The sequence below is a fragment of the Labeo rohita genome, chromosome 3, assembly GCF_022985175.1.
Source record: "Labeo rohita strain BAU-BD-2019 chromosome 3, IGBB_LRoh.1.0, whole genome shotgun sequence".
Lineage (NCBI taxonomy): Eukaryota > Metazoa > Chordata > Actinopteri > Cypriniformes > Cyprinidae > Labeo > Labeo rohita.
In genome coordinates, this window is record NC_066871.1 from 33,131,313 (window position 1) to 33,156,478 (window position 25,166).

At 37.2% G+C, this 25,166-nt stretch overlaps 1 protein-coding gene across 1 annotated transcript in view; it reads right to left on the reverse strand.

Moving 5' to 3' along the window:
* Nucleotides 1-436: 436 nt before the first annotated feature.
* The window catches only part of helz (helicase with zinc finger), a 79,844-nt gene continuing 55,114 nt past the window's right edge, over nt 437-25,166 (reverse strand). The window contains 11 exon segments of the mRNA XM_051101150.1: nt 437-1,224; nt 1,227-1,349; nt 3,405-3,633; nt 7,014-7,527; nt 9,955-10,189; nt 13,066-13,500; nt 13,503-13,527; nt 13,766-13,845; nt 15,645-15,852; nt 16,039-16,217; nt 22,573-22,624. Of these exon segments, the coding sequence (XP_050957107.1) occupies nt 1,016-1,224; nt 1,227-1,349; nt 3,405-3,633; nt 7,014-7,527; nt 9,955-10,189; nt 13,066-13,500; nt 13,503-13,527; nt 13,766-13,845; nt 15,645-15,852; nt 16,039-16,217; nt 22,573-22,624 (2,289 nt within the window). The 3' untranslated portion in view covers nt 437-1,015.

Here is a 25,166-nt window from a genome sequence, read left to right on the forward strand (position 1 = left end):
TTACTAAAACTAATGGAAGTCCATAATACAAAGACATTAGTTTGCTTTATTGCTAATAGCTTCATTAAAATGACCAGTTTTTTGGTTGCTTTGTGCACTAATAACCATATCCTGAGCATAAGTAAATATATTATAGCTCTCATAATGATTCATTTTTTTATATCCTGATCAGGTGAGCACAAACAAAACCTCTTTGTTGCTTATTAAAACTGAGCATTTTGATATCCAATAACAAGCAGACTCTTTTAAGAAATCAACTTTCTGCTCATTTGGCAGCTTTGCAGTTTTCCATGTATTTGCAAACATCATAAAAATGATAAATGTTCTGATGTGCCATTTCATTGACAATAAAAAGGTTTGATATTTGCCTATGTGAATTTTCTTCTTATATATTCTGCATTTGTACGTGGTGGTTGAAGAACAAAGCACACAACCGTCATCTCATGTATTCATTTATTCATATGTACAGGTTTGAGAAAAGTCTGTCTACATCTATACAACTTTTTATAATATTTTTTATCCGAGTCAGTTCACCACTCAGCAGCAAGCACAAGAAAACACACCAAGAAACTGAACATCATAAAAAAATGCCAGCTGGGGGAAAATCACTTCAACAAGTTTTACTTCTGGGAGTGGATGCAAAGAGAGCGGACATAATTACAGGAAAGACGGGCAGCTGAGTGGTCAACCGATTCATGGTGTTTTTAAAAATCTTTTTTTCCATAAATCTTTTTTTTTTTTTGGTTATTGATTTTTTAAATGTTTTTTCCCCAAATGTTTTGGTGTTTCATGATATATATATGCTGATTCGGTTTTGTAAAATCACAGATGCCAAACTGTAAAAGAACCAACTAGTACTAAAGCAAGTAAAAAATAATAAAACGCAAAATGTCTAACTATCCCACAAAATCAAAAGACATTTTTATTGTTTTTGTTTTTTTTTTTTAAGATTGTTATTCTATTTTTTTCAACAGTTTTCCTTTTTAACAGGTGTATATAGTTCATATATATTGACTTATTTAAAATACGTGTAATAGCCATTGCTACTGTTTGAACTGCCTATGCTAAGTTCCTGTAACAGAGAGATGGGGTCACTGTTCTTCTTGACCTGCTCGGGCAGCGGCCGGGGCTTTGGAGGGGCTCGGAGGGCGCTGGCGTAGGACATGGTCGGGGGCTTGGAGTTGCCGGGCCCCTGGGGGCCCCCTGGGCTGGTGTTGCCCCCTCTCCCGGGTCGGGCGGGGTTTGCTTGCTGGGCATGAGGGGTGGGAACTGTCCGTGGTGCTGGAGAGACGCGGCGCTGGCGGGGTGAGGAGACTGCTGCTCGTCCGCCACACTCATCGCCTTTGAAACTGAGGAACAATTAGCGCACGTCGTTATTACTTCAGCACAACAGGATCAAGTGACAGTTATTATATGCAACGACACAGGTTAATGGGATCACAGACAACGTTCATGTTTGTTATCAAACAGGCTATTACATATCACTCGGTGCAGACATTTTAAAATGGATTTTAAGGTTGATTCCATGGATCAGCAAAATGTAATATTTTTTTAAATTAACTCTGAACGACTGTACAATTGGTAATGGTACAATGGTGTACGTTCACCAATTAGACATGTTTTTCAAAGCTATTTTTAACTGGACACTGTATCAGTGCAGGCACATTCACTTCACTCTTGCTCAGCTTTGACAAAATATTTGAAATGCAAAACAACATGATCAATACGAAAATAGCTTTACAATATTGCGATTGTTTTTCTTGCAGTATCGATACATGTATTGTTTAATTAGATCAGAAAATTACATCAGTGTTGTTTTTTAAAAGTAGCTTTTTTAATATTTTCAGCTTTTAGTTTAATTTTAGCGATTAAAAAGGGCTTTACAATACTTTATAAATAATTACATACATATATGACATGATTACTTCAGCAAAAACATTACTTTAGTATATTCATATAGTATTACAGTATTTATTTTTACAAGCTTTTATTTTAAAATTTTCAGCTTTTTGTTTATTTTAAGTTATTAAAAATAGCGTTGTAATAATTTAGAAAAAAACAATATTACATATATTACATACATATAATACATATGATTACATCAGCAAAACCTGTATTATTTCAGTATTATTTATATAGTATTATAATATTTACTTTTATTATTAGAGGCAGCTTTTATTAGAATATTTTTGGTTTAATTTCAGTTTAAGTTGTAGTAATGGAAAATAGCTTTATAATACTGCAATAAATAAATACATAAAAAAATCCTACATATGATTACACCAGTTAAACCAGTTTTATTTTTGCATAATTTCTATAGTGTTATAGTATATATTTCTATACATAACTTTAACTTTAATATTTTATTTTTTTATTTAAATTTTATTTTGCAGTGATTAAAAAAAAGCTTTACGGTACTGCAAGTAAATAAATAAATAAATAAATAAATAAATAAATAAATATCGCAATATACTGATATATATATATATATATATTCTAGTATATATTCGTATAAATAATCACAATGTTATTACACATAAAATATAAATTACATACACGTCAGATTACATTAATAATATTTTATAATATTTTCAGCTTTTTAATTTTAGTGATTAAAATAGCTTTGCAATAACTATATTAATAAAATATTACATTACATACATATACAACACGATTTCATCAGCAAAAACAGCATTTATTTTAGTATTATTTATATAGTATTACAGTATTTATTTTTATTTTTCGAAGTAGCTTTTTAAAAATGTTCAGCCTTTTAGTTTAATTTTAGTGATTAAAAATAACATTGCAATACTTTATAACAAAGAATCACAATATATTACATACATCTATGACACTATTACATCAGCAAAACAGTTGTACTTTAGTTTTATTTATTTACTATTAGAGTATTTATTTTTATTTTTAGAAGTAGCTTTTATTTTATTTATTTTTTATTTCAGTTTAAGTTGTAGTGATGGAAAATAGCTCATTTTTTATATAGTATTATAGTATGTATTTATTTATACAAGTAGCTTTCATTTTAATACTTTTGGTTTTTGTTTTAATTTTGTTTTAAGGTTTAAAAATAGCTTTGCAATGACTTCAGCTTAAACTTTTCTTCAGTTAGATGCCAAAGCAACAATTAAAACTTTTTTTTTGTCTTTGAGCTATGTTATGCAATTTTATTTCAACTTTATTTCAATTACTGAAACCTTTTTTTAATTGTTTAAGTAAACAACACCACCACTGAGCACAACAATATGACTGACTCAAACAGAATAATTGGACGATGTGAATTTCCTTAATAACCATCCAACATTATTGATTAAACGAATAAGTGGACTTTTATCACAACAACAGCCACCAAAATCTATCCTACGCATGCAAAGCTCAATGAAACGCACCTAAAACCTCCCTGTGCGGGACGAGGTGGCTCGCTCCGTTACATGGAATGTTGTGGAGAGGAGCGGGGCTCGGGCCGGGCCCGCTGCTGCCCAGCCATAGGTCTGCTGAGGGGTATCTGTAGGAGGGCGTGGGGTGGTCCTGAGGATCCAGGCTGTCCGGATACGGCTGGGGGGAGCTGGAGGAGATCCTCCTCTGGTACAAAGGCCGCCCGGGGCCCCGTGGTTCATACTGAGAGACAGAAAATGAGAATGGGAATAGGAAGAAACTAATGCAATCAAAGAGATACTCATTTGGATGCATCTGTGTCCAACCCTCTGATTGAAACATCAAAAACAGTGGGAGCTCAATTGAGTGCCAGAGATATGCAGTCCAATTCAGACATGATTTATTATTTGTTGTCCTTTTGTCAGCCTTTTTTCAATGCCAAATCACACAAGCAGCAGCAGAAGTCCAAAAAAGAGAACTAAGACTACCAAAAGTTTAACTTTTGTCATTTTAAAGCTATATTGTTTTATTTTTTCTGTAAAATATGTATGCTGTCATTACCACAGACAATAATTTCAGTGTCCTTCAGTATTTATAAATGTAAGTAAATACACTTACAATAAAACCTTGATGACAAGTGCATGAGCTTTTAACATACCAACACTAAAAACGTTTAAAATTTGCAATCACAATGCTTAAAGGGGACATCGGACGCCTATTTTTCACAAGTTGGTATGATTCTTTAGCTTCTTCATGAAATGTCTGACATACTTTGGTTAAAATTCCTCAATGGTTATGTAAAAACACTCTTTTTACTTCATTAAAAACAGCTCTGATCACAGTGAGCCGTTTCGGTGCATGTCTCTTTAAATGATAATTAGCTCTGCTCACCCCACCCCCTCTGCCATTTTTTTGTGTCTTCGGTGGCACGCTACCATCGAAAACAAAACTAATCCATTGCGTCCTCAATGGCTCTGATGTCAGGAGAAAATTAAAACTCTTAAGTTCACTTTTACATCCAAATACAAAACGCCTGCATTGCTTACGAGACATTGTTGCTGCTTGAGCGCTGAGAAATCCCATATTTGCATATTTCGGGCTGAGGGCGGAAATATGCAAATACGGGACAGTCTGTCAGTGGTTGTGGGCGGAGCCTGAATAATATGACGTCATACTGCATACAGAAAATCAAAAAGGCTCGATAATAAGAGTCTGTTTAGCTTTTGTGGGGATTAAAATAAAAGGAGCAAATGGATTTTTATCATTGTAAGGTGGTTTTGTTCACACAAAGCTAAGACGCATTTTTATGCAAACACCATGTGAAAATGAATTTTGCATCCGATGTCCCCTTCAAAATATTCGACCATCACACAGTTCTGATCAGATTCTCTAGTGAACTTTAATATGATTTCAGTGTGAAACTATTTATATGGAGCAAACTCCTACAGGAACTACCTTGGTTAGTACATAACCAGAAGGTTACCACCTTCATTGTTGAATGATTCAACAAAAAATTGAGTTTTTTAAACCTTCTGCTCCACTTGCCCCATAGACATTCACTGAAAATCCATTACTGTAAACTTGTTTCCCATTTGTTTTTACAATTTGAGAGACAATTAACAATTACTTTCTGTGGTAATACAGTGCTGCAATGATGACATTTTCTGTAGGCCATCCATAAATTTAGCATTACCCAGGTTCCCTTGACAAAAAACGCACAGGATTTTCCCATTGGCTTTAGGATTATTGCAGAAAATAGGCTCTGTGACCAAAAAAAGTTTTTGATTCTTAAACATTTTCATTCAAGATTTGAGTCTAAATACAGCCAAATACTACACCACAAATTACAAATTTAAACGTCACCACAATAATTGTGTGCTAGAGGTCTTCTTGGTCATAAAAGATTAAAGAATTTGTCTCTTATCAGGTCTATTTGGATAAAGCAAATTTTTTAATTAGACGAGACCCAAAACCACTACTAACGAACGCGATCCATGTCCGAGGTACTCACTGAAGTTTTTGACCTGAATCAGATCGGATCAGACGTTGGGTTTTTGGATCCAAGTAGACCAGTGAAGACCTCTGGTGTGTGCACACCAAAAGCAAATTTATTTATTTTTGTGAGCAGATTACATAGTCAATGCAAAGACGTGAGCAGGCACAAATTCGCGCCAGGCGACGTGACTGCCGTGAATGCGCGATGTATGCCTCAATCACTTCTTCCATGCAAGCTGAAAATTTTCATCTCAAGCGGAAATGACGTGTTGTTGCACAAGCCAATCAGTGAAGGTGTCCAGGTTGACACGTCTGGTTGTATCAGAAAACAACGGAAAATATTACGCAATGATTTTATTCGCACAAGTGACACGAAAAACATCCCACAAGTAATCTGCAGGGCTGGGAGTAGGGCTGTCAAATGATTATTCAGGATTAATCACATTCAAAATAAAAGTTTGTTTACACAAAAAACTGAAACTGAAAATGCTTTGTTAGAATGATTTACTATTTTAGTAAATAAAGTAATTTTGTACGATTTTTTTTATTTAACTCATAATTTTGTGTTTAATGTAATGATACAAATTTTTGAAAACACAAGCCAATAAAATAACCACACTTTTACTGAAAATACCACAGTAAAATTGTACAGAAAATATAATAATATTAAATATCAATATACTATTTTTATTTAGTTCTGAGAACAGAATCAGCAAAATCAGAAATAACCTTTTTAACTTTTTGCCATTTTTGGTTTTCGGATGATAGTTTTCAGTGGCCGAAACTTCAGTGCATCCCTAGAATTTATATTTAATTTATATTATATATAAAAATAAATATTTTATATATAAATATACAATTGTGTTTAAATATATACATGCATGTGTGTAATAAATATATACAGTACACATTATATACACACACACACTTCATATTAACACAAACTTTTATTTTGCATGCGATTAATCGTGATTGTTTGACAGAGCCAATCTAGAACGATAACACAATGTGAATATTCGCTTCGCTTTTAGTGTGCACACATCATTAAGCTTTGACAACTCTTCCAATCATTATTTAAAATGTTTGAATGTTTGAGTCATAATAGTTTGCAGAATTGTGCTTACAAAAACAATGAAGCTGTGAAAGCCTAGTGAGTAGATGAGTTTCGGTGTGATGGCGTTAAACGTCTCAACAAACCTCTGTAGTCCCACTTGTTAGTAACCGCCTTTTTCAAGACAAGTAAAAGCTTACAAGTGGGCTATTACTGATTCATTTTATGTTGTAGAATAAACCATGAAAATATCTTGAGCTTATTTTGACCACAGACCTTATTTCAGGCATTTAACCAAAAACCCATTGACTTGAGGAACCAGAGTGCTAAAATAACTCATTTCTGAGTTGTATTACTCATTCATGGAAAAACAAACACAATCACCCCTTTGACAGCAGTTATAGCGACAAGTGACAGCAATTTGTTGATTTTCTATGAGAATTGTTCATTTGTGGCAACATTAGCATCAGAAGCAGTTAACGAGAATTCAACTTTATGCAATTATGCAGAGACTACCAATGGGAATGCAGACAGCGTAACAGTGAAGACAATTACACAGACCAAAGACAGCTCTCACCTCTTCTACACTGTGCAGGGAGCTCTGCGGGGCCTGGAGCTGCTGTTTCTGCTGCTGGTGCTGCTGCAGCTGCGTGAGGGGGCCCTGCTCTTGCCTGTGAGCCATGGCCTGCAAGCCAAAGGGCATGCCGTGGCCCAGCACGTGGCTCTGGGGTAGGCCAGGGTGGGGCCAGTGGGCCTCCTGGAGGAGGTATTTGACCGGAAGAGGCCCCGCTGTGTGCTCGGGCGGCAGGGAGAAGGAGGCCTGATTGAAGGCTTGGTGCTGCTGGAAGGGCTGGCCGCCCATGGGCAGCTCTCGGCTGGTGTCGGGGAAGGAGTGCGGAACTGGAGCTGGGAAGGGATTGGGGCCAGAGGTGTGGTTTGAGCCGGATGAAGAGGGAGACGGCAGGTCGCCGGGGCTTCGGGGCTGGACTTGACGGTACTGAAGGAGGCGAGATTGAGGAGGGGGCATGTCGGCCGGCTCCCGCTGCTCATACTGGTCTTGAGGGAGCATTTCACGCAACAGACCGGGATATCTGGAGAGAGGGAGATAGAGAAATGGTTGGAATAGAATACTAGCTTACTACATATTGCACTGTACACAGTGTATACTATTATATTTTTAAAAATAGCAAAGAAAAACAGCATGAAACAAACTTTATAACTATAGTAAATAATAAACATCAGTATACTACTTGTGTTTTAAAGGTTTAAAATCATCACACAAAATTTTTGCAATTCAAGCAAGCTTGCATTTGCTTGCAAAACGTTTTCACTCACCCAAAGAACTTTTGCTTTCATTCGCAAAACTGTTTTTACCGACATAACCTTTGCATTCTCCCAACAAATTTCTGCATGTGGTTTCAGAACTAACACTGTGCATTCACTCACAAAACTTTTGCATTTTCCCAAGAAACTTGTGCATTAATTTGCAAAACTGTTGTTTTTGCTCACAACTTCCAAGAAACTTTTGCATTCATTCGCAAAACTGTTGTTTTTGTGTACAAAACTTTGTTCTCCTAAGAAACTTGTGCATTCATTCACAAAACTGTTGTTTTACTTTTTTTTTGTGTTCTCCCGAGAAACCTTCATTCTCTTGCAAAACCTTTGCATTTGTTCACAAACTGTTGTGTTCGCTCACAAAACTTGGCGTTATGCTGAGAAAATTTGAGGATCATTTGCAAAATGTTTTAGTTCTCCGGGAAACTTGTGCATTGATTCGCAAAACTGTTCACTTACAAAATATTTTTGCGTTGTGCTAAGAAAATTTGTGGTCACTTGTAAAACTTTTTCATTCTCCCAAGAAACTTTAATTTGCAAAACCTTTTTACTCAAGAATTTTGAAATGAAATTTTGAGGATCACTCGCAAAATGTTTTGGTTCTACCAAGAAAATTTTGCATTCTTTCGCAAAACTGTTTTCGCTCACAAAACTATTTAATTCCCCCCCAAAAATGTATACATTAATTCGCAAAACTGTTGTTTCCACTTACAAAACTTTTGCTTTGTGCTGAGAAAACTTGTTTTAATTGGCTAAATGTTTTCGTTCTCCCGAGAAGCTTTTTTCATTAATTCACAAAACTGCTGTTTTCACTCACAAAAGTTTTTTTGCTTTGCTTGCAAACTGTTACGATTGCTTAAAAAAAGCTTTCTCCAAAAAAACTTGCATTCGCTTGCAAAACTTTCTTTCTCCCAAGTAACTTTTGCATTTATTCACAAAACTTCGTTCTCCCGAGAATCTTGTACATTAATCGCAAAACTGTTGTTTTTGCTCCCAAGACTTTCGCATTCTCCTGAGAAACTTTTGCCTTTATTCACAAAATCATTGTTAGTTTTATTTACAAAACTTTTTCATTCTCCCAAGAAACTTGTGCATTAATTAGCAGTGATTTTTACTCAAGAATTTTGCATTCTCCCGAGAACCTTTTGCATTCATTCACAAAACTGTTGTTTCCGCTTAAATAACTTTTGCTTTGTGTCGAGAAAATGTGTTTTCGTTCTCCCAAAAAGCTTTTTTCATTCATTCACAAAGCTGCAGTTCACACAAAAAAGTTTTTTTTGCATTTGCTTGCAAACTGTCATGATTGCTTAAAAAATGTTGCTTTCTCCTGAGAAACCTTTGTGTTCACTTGCAAAATTTTTTCGTTCTCTCATGAAACTTTCCTTAATTTGCAAAACTGTTGTTTTTGCTCACAAAACTTTAGCATTCTACCAAGAAAGTTTTCACTTACAAAACATTTTTGTGTTGTACTGAGAAAATATGCAGCCACTTGCAAAACTTGTTCTCCCGAAAAACTTGTACATTAAATCGCAAAACCGTTGTTTTTGCTCCCAAGACTTTTGCATTCTCCTGAGAAACTTTTGCATTAATTCACAAAAATGTTGTTTTACTTAAAACCTTTTCATTCTTCTGAGAAACCGTTGAAAAACTGTTGATTCCAAAACTTTTGCGTTGTGCTGAAAATTTGTAGTAATTCGCAAAATTCTCCCAAGAAGCTTTTTCATTAATTGACAAAACTGTTGTTTTTGCTCACAAAAGTTTGGAGTTCTCTGCATTCACTTGCAAACTGCTACGATTGCTTAAAAAAAAAATGTAGATTCCTCCTGAGAAACCTTGCGATCACTCGCAAAACTTTCATTAATTTCAAAAACTGTTGTTTTGTGAAGAGAAACCTTTCATTTGCTCACAAAACTTTTGTGCTCTCAGGGGAAACCTTTTGTGCGAACACAAAGTTTCTCATGGAACACAGAATGTTTGTGATAGAAAGCAAAAGCAACTGAAATCGTTTTTTCCCCTCTCATTACATATTCTTTTGCATCATGTCCCTTAAGAGGCTGCACAGCATCTAGTTATCATCATGGAAATAAATACATTTGCCTTATGAAATTTCATGGACTTCCTAATTCTAATAACGTCAGATTCGCAAAACAATATAAACCAAGCAGGATAAAGAGTCTTCTAACCTGGGCATGGCAGGTCTGGGCTCCTCCTCTGCTCCAGGGCCCAGGCCCCAGCCTGCTCGGAGGAGCTGCTGGGGGAGTCGCAGACCCGGCTGGCTGAGATGAGCCAACTGCTGCGCCAGGGGGAAGGGAGCCACACCAGCCTGCAGGAAGGGAGACTGTTCACCCCACTGACCCACACGAGCCTGCTGCTGCTGCTGCTGGCCCAAAGCATCCAGCCCTGAGGAAGCCTGACCATCTGTGAAAACACAACAGAGAAAGCCCAATGACATGCTGGGAAAACACAAAAGGTCTGTTCACCAAAGCCCACCATGACTACTTTAGCAGACCGACACATTCAAGTTCTCCTGAAGAAGGCTGACCAGATATTCTGAGGATCTTGAATCAACTAAACAAAACAAATATTTAAGGTAAAATTTATTTTTACACGTTACATGTGCTTACTATACTAAGCACACGTAATATTTAAGCATGAAATCACTCATTACTCCCAAACCGTTAGTCACAGACTCAAGTCTTACATTGTTGAAATCCTTGGCTCACGATGGACAAAATGCATACGTTGGATTTGAAATTTATTTTGGATTTTTTTGAAAAACCTACTTTTGCAAACTAGTCCTAGGTTTTTCACCCAATCTGAGCCAAACCAATGCAGAAAGATTCTCTGGAGAGTGAATATCAATAATTATTAAAAAAAGTCGAAATTTCGACTCACCATTACGACGGAATGCCAAAATGTTCATGAGGGGCGGAGCTGATTTTAGTAAAAAGCCTATTACTTTTGAATGGAAAGAGATATTTTCAACTTGGAACACTTACGTAAGGTCACAGTCAAAAAAACAAACAAACAAACACACAAACAAAAACACAAATCAAGAGATTGGCACTTGGTAGTGCTATAACTGGAAGAAAAACTAAAAACGGCTATAACTATACACTAGTTATTGCGATTGACTAATTTGGTTGGTATGCCGTTAAATTGGTATGCTATGTCTTTGTCTAAAGTGGCCGCCATCGGCCAATAAAGTTTGAGCACCTATTAGACAAGGTTAATGGAATGGCCAATTGGAACGATACTTGGTGGGCAAGTTCAACTAATGGCCCTAGATGCCTGTAAGAATTCTGAAATAAATTGACCACTAGGTGGTGCTAACAAATCACCACTTACATCAAGTAGTGTTTCACACATGGACACAATATTTATATCAGTTGCTAGATCTCCACATGCTGTCTCAAAAACTGCTGTCAATCAAATCACTTTTTAAATATTCTCGATTACATAAAAAAAAAAAAACGTTGATACTCAACATCACTGCAGCACAATTTTCTAGACTCTCCAGATCAATAATTATAAACAAATGTTGAACTTTACCTCTTGGGTAGCTATAACGGGGAAAAGGGGTGTGGTCAAGTGCATGCAAAAGCCTATATCTCCAAAATGAAAACTCTAGGGCTGCCACTTTCACTTTTGTAAGTGAAAACTGTATTAGTTGCGGAAAAAAATTGTCACAGGAAGTGGTGAAGTCATGGACAGATTGTTAACAACTGGTCTATGCGGTAATACAGTACAATGTGCAGGACATCCAAACGCTCACCTATCATTCATCGACCTCAAATATGGATTACCATGTAAAATATCTAAGTAGTAGCAACATTACATGGCTGCTCAATCTAATGTTAATCTAAAAAAATGTGGTTTATTCAAGTGTCTATGCGGAGTGTGGAAACTGAATAGTAGCGCGCTTACTGCATGACAGATGGAGGTGCTGGTGCGATCATTCGCTCTTAAAATACATTTTTGGTCATACAGATAAGATAATACATCGTTTGAATCTGTAAAGACTCTGCGTTTATTTGTGTGCACCCTAAATAACAGCAAAACATTGCACTTTTGTAAAATAATGAAACTAAACAGGATGCACTTTCTGCCGTCTCTGTTTCTGAACTTAAATTAAAAAAAAAATGGCCTAAACTCTGTGTATACTTGTCTTACAGACATGAAAAATATATCTTTAGAGAGCAAAATGTCTAATTTCAAATGAACCAATTCAAATAGAAAACAAATATTCTCAGATTACGCAATCCATATGAAACATACATACAGGCGCATTACTACTGCAGAGATGATGAGTCAGTGTCATTGACTTCCTCTCTTAACCAAAAAAAAAAAAAAAAAAAAAATCCCACTAGTTTATCAATAAATTACTACGTTAATGGAGCCTCCTTGCGGTTTTTCCACGACACATTCATAATCATTACTTCTGCCGGTGTCCTGTGGCAAGCTTTAGGCTATGTAGGCAATTAAAGGCTCATTATGATGATTTAAATTGTTTATTAATAAATGTGCGATTAGTCAACTAATGCTTAAAATGAACGACTACTAGTCGACCAGAAAAAAAAAAAAAAAAAAAACTTTAGTCAAGGTAAACTAGGTGAGCACATGTAACATGATTCTAAACAAGCATACAAAGTTTCATAGAGAAGTGTTAATGCATATAATAAAACAGAATACTAGATGAGGTCAAATAAACTGTGTCTAGGTTGATGTTCTCTTGACTTGTTCTCTTGCTTCGATGAAAGTAATAATGAAATGCAAAAAGTAATTTCTCAAATGAAAACAATCATGATTAATAACCACGATTATAATCATGCAGCCCTACTTTCTAGTTTGTTGGTCTTCAGCTGCTGCGGCGACTGGTTTTGTGTGTGTTGCCGCATGGCTGAGGGGTGTTCTGGAGGTTGATAGTGCATTACTAAATGGTTGATCAGGTGTTCGGAGAGTTGAGTGCATTTCTACTGTTTTCTGCGTGGCTGATTCAGACTCAGTTCAAGGAGCTCAGAGCTCAGTTTTGCTTTAAAAACATGCATTTTTTTATGCCAAGAAAAAAGTGAGAAAAGGCTTTTACACTGTCAAAATCAAACCCTTAGGCACAATACTGTGGAATTTATGAGAAGCTTGAAAGGCTAGAACTTGAACTAAACGTACAACTGTCAAAGTTGTTGGCAAAGAAAATTCAAAAGTGCAACACAGAAAGCAGCTGAAATAAACACTACGGCACAACACATCAAAGAAACGAACATATCTGAAGCATTCTGATCCATGCATGCACATACCCAGAGTATCGCCCAACAGAGAGTCCAAACTCTCTTCTCCAAAGCTGTTGAGGCGCAGGGGCTGCTGGTGCATCTGTGGGGGAAGGCCTCTCACCACACCCTTCAGATCCTCAGCCACCCCACCTGGACCCGCTCCCATCGAGCCATCACCACCCTCCAGCCCTTCCAGCACCGGAGACTGCAGCCCGCGGTGCGCCATTGGAGGTCCGCTGAAGAACGAAGGGGGGAAGGAGGAGGCCTGAGGGTGGATAGGGGCCTGCATTCGGAGGGGAGGTCGGGATAGTCCGTACTGCTGTGGAAACGGGCTGTTCCCGTGGTGAGGGGGGAAACCGGGATGCGGGGGCCCCAGGTGGAAATTGAGGGCCCTTTGGGCCTGGGGGTCTTTGCGTATGAGGCGGCTACCAGGGAAGCCCATGTTGGACTGGGGCTCTGGACTTTAGTCTGCACTGACTCTGGGTCTCCCTGTGGGGAGGAGAAAGTACAATTATTACGGACATGTGATGCTAATGGAGGGCGTAAAAGAGTAGGAGAACTGAAGTGTTTTGAGCATGCACGGGACGAGTGAAGATAGATGGTCCATGTTACAAGTGCTCTTGTGGGAAGGCATAGTGGGCGGCTCCTTTGATTTATTTCAGATTAAACTGCAAAGACGTACGATAGATAGATGGGTATAAAAAGAGAACGGGTGGATGGATGGTACCTGTTTTTCCTTCAGCTCCGGGGCTTTTCTCTCAGGTGTCAGCAACCTATGCTCCGTTTTTCCATTAATGTCAATTTTCCCTAAAGAATGATAACAAATCAGCACAATACAACTCCAAAAGCACAGCCTAACTAACTGCCGTATGTGACGACTCAAACCTGAGAGTTCAACAAGTTCAAAAACCTTTACAATGCAATGTAAGTAAAAGTAAAGACAAAGTATGAACTGTTAGCCAAAACAAAACAAGCCTGATATGAAATACATTGTTTTAAAGGAACATTCTGAGTTGGATTCCATCCACAGTTTATGTTTTTGAGGAAATATTTTAGTAAATATACTGAATATTTCACATAAGCTTTTTTTTTTTTTTTTTTTTTAAATCAAAATAAGGGGTCGTTCACACAGAACACGCCTAAAAAGGCAAGACGAAGTACTCTGGAATGGATTTTAAAAAAAGTGCAGTGCAGAATGCTTTCTCCGCCATGTTGCTGTTAAATAAAACTGCTGCCATATTACTACTGGCAACAAAAGCTTGCAACACTTGCCCTGCCTCCAGGGTCTTTTGATTGGCCCACTGTTTTGGAACTGACATTGCTATTCTTTTAACTTGATATGGCGTCTTAAAAACAGTGCTCATGTGCGAGATGCTGGAAAAGACGTAAGCACAATGGTCATACGCGTCCGTCTAGTGTGTGTTTGCATAGAAAAATAAACGGAAAAGAGTTCTGTGTGAACAGACCTTAAAAGCTGCATATTTTATCTTTTAAACCCTCCATACCACCGTGTCCCATTGAGCTCAAATGCATTATCATTAGGGCTGCAATGATTCCTCGATTCTATTCTATTCCTTGATTGCATTTTGTCCATTTTGAAGTGGTGTATTCCACATATTAAACACATCTAAAAATGATAAAGCATAATGCTATTAAGAATTCACAAATGCTACTATTCAATAAAATGAATATATGTGATGCAGGTTTAATGTATGCACTTTTTTTACATTTACATTCACAGTAAATGCTGCTCCACACAAACTGCTATCATTTACACGTGTGTAGAGTCTCAAACTCCATCTCTTCATGTTGTTGTGAGTTTGGGTTTATTATAACGTTCATCTGGGAATGCAACATGCGCCATTTTATCAGATTTGTGAGGTAAATCATTTATAAACCTACGCAAACACAGGAGAATTCATCAGTATCTTTCTCAATATGCTAACTGTTCATCGCGATTTCAAAATAAAAGCTCAAACACGTTTTGATGTCCACATATTCAAGAAATTACAGTGGCTGTAGCTTTTCTATCATAAAGAAATGGCCAAATATTAAAGATCAATTGGATATTTGAATTAAATGTTGTTGTGTCAATATTAAACAAGGATTAGATCATGCAGCAAAGTGTAAAAACAATCATCAGACCCTCATTTGATATAATGCACAATGTACATTAGTTATATTTTCTATAATACATTATGTATTTTAAGAGTTTTGTTCAATAAAACCATGTTTACTTGCTTCTGATACTTTATTTGAACTGATTATTATTGCCTCATATATTATATATGTATTTTTAGTCATTTTGAAGGCTATGGTTCATTTAAATCTATTTTTATTACTACAACAAACAAACAAACAAACAAACAAAAACTTGATTAATTGTCAGAATAATCAACAGATTACTCGATTACCAAAATAATCGTTAGTGACAGCCCTAATTATCATGAACAATTTTTAGCCATTTTACAATTTTTGCAATTTCTCATCAGTATCTACGTATGCTCACTGGGGTTCAAACCCAAGACCTTGGTGTTGCTATTAGCACACATCAGTTGAGCTTCCAGTATTGTTAAAATGAAAGATACTAGAGTTGAGAGTTATACCATTCCCACTGGGCTCTTGAAGTAGTTCTTTCTCAGATGTGGGCTGCTGGTTCATGCCTAGAGGCGACGGGTGACTGAACCCATACAGCACAGGTGAGGCGCGACTGGCTGGTGGCCGCAGATTGAGGTTGTACGCGGCCATGGCGGCCTGATGACTCATGATGCGAGGATCCATAGCGAAACGGCTCTGATAGCCAGGCCATGGCAACTGGTAAAGATAAGATGAGGTGAGGGTCAAACAAGGGTACAGCATGTTCAAGGAAATACATTCAGGGTGGATAGATAAAGGCTTCCAAATTCCAACTGATAGTACATGAAAACAAGCTGAAACATCTTAAAAATGAACAAGTTGTGACCCATGGTGAATAGTAAGTAAAATAAATCCAGAACATACCGGTAGAGGCACGGGCATTACCATATTGCCCCCATAGACAGCGGGCACATAGAGGATGCTGGCTCCGGGGTCGATTCTTTGAACAGGGCTAGGTGATTTGCCGGAGGCTGGAGCTCCAGCTCCTGGTGGAGTAAAGGCCTGAATCGGGTTCCCCATCAACACAGCGGCACTTGGCTGAACTGAAGATATAAACGCCAACCAAAAATGAGACTAAAAGAATTGCATGCTATATCATACTTTATATTAAAACATTAATATTCTAAGATGGTGAAGCAGTAGAACCGGAATCATTTCTGACAACGTTATGAATTGCTCTTTTGTTCAATAATCAAACTGTAACAGCTTGATTATTGAGCAAAGTATCGTATCATGATGAAGTAGGTGAAATCCAACTCTTGTAGAGCTGGAATTAACAACTAGACATTTTGGAAACACATTCACCTTAAGCCACCTGGAGAACACTAATGAGGAAATACAATTTCTAGACATTTGTCTTCCAATTTATACATTTTATAGACCCTTAACCCAAATTTGACTCTTCCCGACATGTTTACCACTGTTAACAAGCAAGAAAGAAAATGTGTTATAATGGAAAATGGCCCTTTTGGTTTATGGCTGTTTATCAGTTGACAAAACCAAATGTCTTGGCAAAAAATACTTGCACATGTGTGACACAACACTGATCAATAGTTTTTTTAAAACCCTTCTCCAAGTCTCATTCATTCGCTGATTTAATTAAAATCTCTACTCTCCATCTGTCGATCACAGCAATTTTCTAGCACTTATTTTTGGTAAGTGATGAATGTACAATATTCACGTACAAAGATTAATTGTGTGCACTTCCAAGATGGGAATTTTGCAAATTAAGCTCAAACGAATCATATCCAAGACAATCTTTATTGGTGAAGCTCACAAAATCCATCAAAACAATGTCCAGGTGACGTTTTTATGGAATCCCATTTCCGTCACTGAATAAAAAAAATAAGGTTATTGCGACTGCACCTCACAATTCAGATTTTTTTTCCTCAGAGTTGCATGATACAAACTCGCAATTGTGACTTGGCCTCAGAATTGAGAGATTTAAACTCACAATTGGGTGAAACAAAGTCAGAATTGCGAGACAGAAACTCACAACTGACTGAGATTGACTTTTCTGGCAAATACGAATTTGTATCTGGCAATTCTAACTTCTCACAAAAGCAAGTTTGTATCTCACAATTCTTACTTTTTTTAAAGTCAAAATTGCGAGACTGACTTTTTTCACAGAATTGTGATATTAACTCACAATTGGCAGAAATAAACTGACTTGCAAAAGCAAGTTTGTATCTTGCAATTCTGACTTTATTCCTCACAATTCTGACCTTTTTTCTCAGAATTGTGAGATATAAACTTACAGTTACACGTGTGTAGAGTCTCAGACTCCATCTCTTCATGTTGTTGTGAGTTCGAGTTTATTATAACGTTCATCTGGGAATGCAACATGCACCATTTTATCAGATTTGTGAGGTAAATCATTTATAAACCTACGCAAACACAGGAGAATACATCAGTATCTTTCTCAATATGCTAACTGTTCGTCGCGATTTTAAAATAAAAGCTCAAACACGTTTTGATGTCCACATATTCAAGAAATTACAGTGGCTGTACCTTTTCTATCATAAAGAAATGGCCAAATATTAAAGATCAATAGGATATTTGAATTAAATGTTGTGTCAATATTAAACAAAGATTAGATCACGCAGTAAAGTGTAAAAACAATCATCAGCCCCTCATTTGATATAATGCATAATGTACATTAGTTCTATTGTCTATAATACATTATGTATTTTAAGAGTTTTGTTCAATAAAACCATGTTTACTTGCTTCTGATACTTTATTTGCCTCATTGCTGTTATATATGTATTTTTAGTCATTTTGACTGCAAAAGCAAGTTTGTATCTTGCAATTCTGACTTTTACAGTTACGAGTTATAAAATCAGAATTGGGAAGAAAAAAAAAAAATCAGAAATGCAAGATAAAATCTCACAAGCAATTCTGACTTCTCGCAAAAGCGAGTTTGTATCTCAGTTCTTACTTTTTGTCTCAGAATTGTGAGATATAAACTCTCAATGGCAAGTTATAAAGTCAGAATTGCGAGATATAAACTCAATTGGAAGAAATAGTCATAAAAGCGAGAAAAAAAATTAACTCAATTGGCATAAATAAAGTCAGAATTGCAAGATAATCTGACTTTTTTTGCAAAAGTGATTGTGTCTCTCACAATTCTGATATAAATATATAAACAAAGTTTAGGTATAAACTCGCAATTACAGTCAGAATTGTGAGACAACCTCACAATTGGAGGAAAAAGTTGCAATTCTGACTTCTTGCAATAGCAAGCTTGTATCTCACAATTCTTACTTTTTTTCTCAGAATTGTGAATGTTTACATCACGCAATTCTTCAAAAAAACAAAAAAAAAAACAAAAAAAAACAAATGCGAGATACAAACTTGCATTTGCTAGAAGTTTTTATCTCGCAATTCTGTCATTTTTCCTCGTAATTCTAACTTGTCACAAAAGCGAGTTCATGCAATTGCGAGTTATAAAGTCCAAATTTGGGGGGGAAAAAGACTGATATGTTCCCAGAATTGCAAGTTTATCTCTCACAGTTCTGACTTTATAACTCATAATTGCAAGTTTACATCATGCAATTCTGAGAAAAATCAGAACTGCAATTTTATCTCGCAATTGCGAGAAAAAGTCAGAATTGTGAGATAAATAGTTGCAATTATGTTTTTTTTTTTTTTTTAATTTTTTCAGTGTCGGAAACGGCCTTTCATACATTTCATCCCAAAATCAGAAGAAAAAAAAAATTCAAAAAGAAAATTAAGCTTATGTTTAAGACCATATAGATTTTTTTGCACTATGACCTTAATGATAATTGATGACAATTAAGCACATTTACTACATGTGATTCACTCAATACTGATTCGAGTACAGGTCCTTTGTGCACACCCTAGTTTGGAAAAAGGCTTTCCTAAACACAGGTCTGATCTAAAAGCTCTAGTGTGAAACTCTACGCCCTGATACACCCTCATCTTTACCAATTTCAGGGTCATCCCTGCTTCAGATTGAATGGTCTGTTTGAAGCACAAAACCCCCAGAATCATTACGCCACAGCCACCCCTGAAATGTCCCCACGAGCACTGAACAGCACCCACTACACACACACACCTGGCTCAAGTCATTTGCCCAGACACACGGCAATCCAAGGAAGTAATTCAGGGAGAATTGGCGCTGCTGCCACACATTATCGGCGGGATCGTGTTTTGATTGGGCGAGAAGTGAGGCTGGAAGGAAGTTGGATCCACTTGACTGATCTCGTCTCTCTCTGACTCCTCTATGCTCTCGCTCTTTGCGTCTTCACTTTCTGCCTCGACAATCACTCGAGCGGCGCTCCACAAACTAATGACCTCGATTTGTTCTGACAGCACTGTCACATCACACCAATAATATTCTCAACTCTCCAATCACAGGTCAAAGGCTGTGAAAACAGCTCCTTCATGAGGGGCTAATACAGCTGCTGACCCCTACGTCACATTCTCCAGGTAACTGCTCAATATGAATGTTAAACGGGTAAACTGAATTGGCTTTGACCACTTCACATTAATCTTAGGTGGCTACCTACACACGTTTAACACTATAGAACCTGCTGCGAAATACACCAATGCCAAGGTATACAATCTTAAAGCGCAGGACTATTTTTCACATGGTAGAAATGGAAATGTAGTACTATGACTGCATGTACAGTACTTGCTACGTTTTTTTTTGCTCCATCAAAATGCAAGCAAAAAAAAAAAAAAAATAATTAACTACATTGCTTTGGTGAATAAAAATGTATTACAATAAATTAAATACAATTATTAGTGTTACAATAATTTTTCTTTATTTTAAATACAATAAATAATACATATACAGGGCTTTAGAATCTTTTTTTAGAAAGCCCCGCAAAATAAGGTGCCCTAACAAAAGTTGCAGACTGTGCAGCAAGTAGGCTGTTGTATATGGTGTTAAATTAATGTAATAAAGTTCCGTGTAACCAATTATTAACCGTTTATTTAACCTTTAGGAATTAGGAAATCCCCCCCCATCGACCCCCCTCCCCATCGACCCCCCCCCACCTGCCTTCGCATTTTAATACCATTATAAAGTTTAAAAATCAAACAATTTAAACGAAGGAAGGGAAAGAACTTGTGAGCACAACGAACAACGGTCCCGTTGAGTCCGTTCTCGAACCGTTCTGTGCATTTCCATTGCAGGAAAGGTCATTCTGGGCCTTTCTATGCACAAAAATACGTCAGTATATCATCATAAGCACAGCCGTTTTTTGTCGAAAGTGAAAGTAAACAGAGAAAGAAAACGCATGCGTAACAGTATTTTTAAAACCTGTAATTTCGCAAATTTGCTGTAATTTATTCAACTGTATTTATTTGTGAAATATTGCTAATTTGCTTGTTCCTATTTTATTACTGACTGTTTACTTGCCTTTAACAATTTAATAACTCCTGAACAAAATCTTAAGACCAGAGGAAACATTACAAATATTCTCATTTCACGCTGGTGGATCATAACCAGGTTGTAAGTACTGCTTCAAAATGGCAAAAGAAGAAACAGGAGCAAGAGCCAAAAAAAAATCCAGAGTAGGCAATTTATAGAAAACTGAAGAAAACTCAAACAGGCTGTTCATCAGCTGATTTAAGACCATCGCCCAAAAAAACGCCTACAACAGAACTAAAAGGGAGAAAAAGAGGACTCATTAGTGAGTAGCCCCACCTCTCTTGTTGATTACTTCAAAAATTCATTTTGGCATGCTTGATGCGACTGTTTTCAGGAGGCTGGTGGAAATGTGTGTCCATGTGGTGAAGATGGCTTCACGAAGAGCATCCACAGTCTGGAACTGATGTCAGTTTTTGTAAATTTCTCTTGCCATCTATTCCCAAACATTCTCAATGCAATATAGATCAGGGAAACACGCAGGATGGTCCAAAAGAGTGACGTTATTCTCCTTTGTCAGACGGGTGTTGTGAACTGCAGCACTGTCCTGTTGAAAGACCCAGTCATTACCGCACAGACGAGGGCCTTCAGTCAAGAGTGATGCCCGCTGCAACATGTCCACATAGCCAGTGGCCGTTTGATGCCCCTGCACCACCTGAAGCTCCACTTTCACACTGAAGGAAAAAGCACCCCAGATCACGATGGAGCCTCCTCCACTGTGCCTTGTAGTAAACATCTCCAGTAGGATCTCCATGTCATACCAGTAACGCTGGAAGCCATCTGGACATCCAGGTTACATTTTTTCTTGTCAGAGAATAAAACTTTCTTCCATCTTTCAATGTCCCATGTTTGATGCTCTCTTGCAAATTCCAAGTGGGCTAGTTTGTGGCGTGGGAGGAGATGTGGTTATTGGGCTGCAGTCAGCATCAGCAAGGGCTTTAATTTGGATCGGCCTGTGTCTTCATGGGCAGCCTGTCGGATACTCCAGCTCAGTGCAGGTGAATTTTTTTGGGGTCTACCACTTGACTTTTTTTGTCCCGTAACTCTCAGGATATTTTGAGAAATGTAAAAAGGCTGTCTTACTGCGTCCAATCTCTGAAGCGATGGTGTGTTTTGCGAGGAGTTGCGCGTGCAGCTCAACAATCCTGCCACGTTCAAAGACAGAAAGCCTTTTTGCCATTGCCATCAGGAGGTCACGACAGCGTGACTGCCTTAAGGACAATGACATGAAAGCCATATTTTTGCACAGATTTTAACTTTTTAAGGCCACGGTCTTAAACTTTTGATCAGCTGATGAACAGCCTTTTGAGTTTTCTTCAGTTTTCTATAAATTACCTACTCTCTATTTTTTGGCTCTTGCTCCTGTTTCTTCCTTTGCCATTTTGAAGCTGTACTTAAAATCTGGTTATGATCCACCAGTGCGAAATGTTTCCCCTGGTCTTGAGATTTTGTTATATATATATATATATATATATATAATTTTAGATATGTTTAATACATAAATCAGTGTTATTTTTATTATAATGTTAATCCTAGTATATATGATAAATCTGTGTAATATGTATTTTTGTTTCACTTTCAAGCATTAATAATTGCACCAAATATTAGGATATTATTATCAGTTAAAAATTGCCTTTTATATATTATATTAGCACATTAGTATTAAAAAACGCTTACATATTAGTATATGTATGTATCTGTGTGTGTTACACTGTGTTACTAATATGTAATTTCACTGAATTCAAATGACTTGTAAATAATATTCTAATGTACTAATTATTAGAATTTATTACAACAACATCGGTGGTATCTTGATAGTACTTCCACAATAATGGAGAACAATGCTCGCTTTGCCCCTTCGGATTTGGTTGTTTATTTGTTACTCATATTCTAAATTTATGTACAGACACACGTAATGAGAACACATTCTCTTCAATTAACAAAATGTGTGAAAATGCTCAAACCCTCAAGAACAAGAGGTCAAGGAGAGGGAGACTTACCAAAGCCTTCAGGGGGGAAGGGTTCAGTGTGATTGGCCAGCTGTCCTTTCGCCTGTGGAGGAAGAGGAAGAGGAGGGTTGGAGTGAATCAGTGCTGGAGGATGAAGGAGCCTGCGTAAGGAAAGTGAGGGGGGAAGGGGGTCTTACGCATCTATTGAGCTAACTATAGTCACAGGGTCAGGGGGCTGTGCTTCCCCTTTTCTTGCCGGCTGTCACCCTGCACACGAGCAGCGCCGTGAGGCGGCACTGATTTGTCAAAAACGGTTACAACGGTTTACTTCCACATGGTCAGGCAAATCTCATCTGAGATGTTCTTGATACGTGGGTTGGGGGGAGTTGGCTCCACGTGGGTGGAGTTTCAGTAAAATGAGGGCATGGGGCGGTTTGAGGGGGCGGTTAGGAGCGTACAGATGATTTCCAAGAAAAAAAACGCAGCACTGACTGGAAAAATAATCAGTGAATCGTGTGGAACACACTCTTGTTCTTGGTGCCTGAATTACAGCACAGTGATGTACATGAAAAAACCCTCGCTTGTATTTTTTTGTGCTGCCAACGACTTCCGAATCAGAGTCCATTGATGCGATCCGCTGGGAATGCGTGCCTTTTCAAAACAGATCAATGTCGTTGAGTGCATACAGAATGACATGCTGACAGCATCAACGGGCGATTGAGGCGTTCTGCTGGCCCGAGTCCTGGCAGCTCCGAGCACCGCTGCTCTGGGGTCAGCACGTTTGCGGGTGCCGCCGATCACGCTACTTATTTCAATAGCATGTGATGAGCCACTTTCTGCACAAAGCCTGTGAAATTACAGCACAGAATTGGGGACGCACCTGTCAAGTGTTGGACGAAATCAATGGCGGTGTGTATAATTATCACACTCCAATCAAGATACAGCAGAGATGACCATGACATAGCGGTTGTTTGTTAAAGAATTGGGTTTTGAGTTCCTCCCTCTGTCTGTATGACAAAGCTTGTTCTGGACTGAGACTGATATTGTTTCTAATATCGACCTTTTAAGTTATGGTTTAAGTTGCTGTGATGAAATTATTTCTATTGTGTTAAGAATACAAACATTGCAAGGATACCCATATTTACTTGGCCACTTGAGAGCGCATCGGTATGACAGGAAGTGCGCAAGATTGCCTCACATCTGAAAAATGCCAAAGCTTAGTGCCCTTACTGGAATAGTTCACCCCAAAATGAAAATTTGCTGAAAATGTATTCACCCTCAGGCTATTTTAGATGTAGATGAGTTTGTTTCTTCATGAGAAAAGATTTGGAGAAATTTAGCATTTCATCACTTGCTCACCACTGGATTTGCTGCAGTGAATGGGTGCCGTCAGAACAGCTGAACAGTCCAAACAGCTGATAAAAACATCACAATAATCCACACTACAGTCCATCAATTAACGTCTTGTGAAATGAAAAACTACATATTTATAAAAACAAATTCATCAATTAAGGGGTTTTAACTTTAAAAGTCGCTTCTCATCAAAATAGGAGTTCATAATCCACTTCCTCTAGTGAAGTCCATCCCACATTGCACATCAAAATCCACCAACATATTTGTTTAGGACAGTTTTCGCTTGTAAACGGTGCTTAATCTGTGCATATTTCTCTCCTTGTTCAGACAAGATGACTTTATTCACTGGAGAAAGCAACATTATGGATAGAGGACTTGTATTTTATTCGGAAACAAAATTCTGAAGTTAAAAACATCTTACAGATCACTTCACAAGACATGGAGTTTTGTGAATTATTTTGATGTTTTTATCAGCTGTTTGGACTCTTGGCACCCATTCACTCCAGAGGATCCATTGGTGAGCAAGTTTTCCTTTTTGGGTGAAATATTCCTTTACTGCATACTACAGTATATCCACACTAACTACAATATTTATATAGGTTGATGTCCAAGCGTATCCCATCATTCATCATGATTAGGAACTCACACGGCCTAATATCACACGGTGTCAAGAAAAATTGTCTGGTGTAAGTGCCTTTAAACAGATATTACGTAATATTTGGCAGTAAAATGTAAAGTGTTTTTTTTTTTTTTTGGTACAGAGACGAGCATATGTATTTCGTAAAACAATTGGAACTGTTTTTTAATTAGAGGCACCACATTTAAAAATCTATGTCTTTTACAAAGAGAATAGTGAACAAACATTCCCTACGTAGCAAGTTTATTTTAAAGTGCAAAGTATTGTAAATAAAGCTCTGAAAAAACCTGCTGTTTTACAACACTAGGAATGTAACAATTATCAATATTGTGGTATCGATATTATCGTGGTCACATAATTAATTAAAATTGTGATACATACACAATTTAATAGCAGTTTAAAGCTCCTTTTCTTTTTTATTTTTACCAAATTCTGTATTTACCATACATTTTTTGAATTTCATTTTAATGGTTTCATTAATTTTTAATATTGCAAAAATCTTGAACTAATTTGATAAAAAATGTATTATTCATTTAATATTTTTTTGTTTACTTTGTTGTTTGTATATGATATGACGATAGTTTTTTCAAAAGAAACGGTACAATTCTGATAAAGTGACTGTCAGAGCAGTTCTAGAGATGATGTTTGTGTTCAT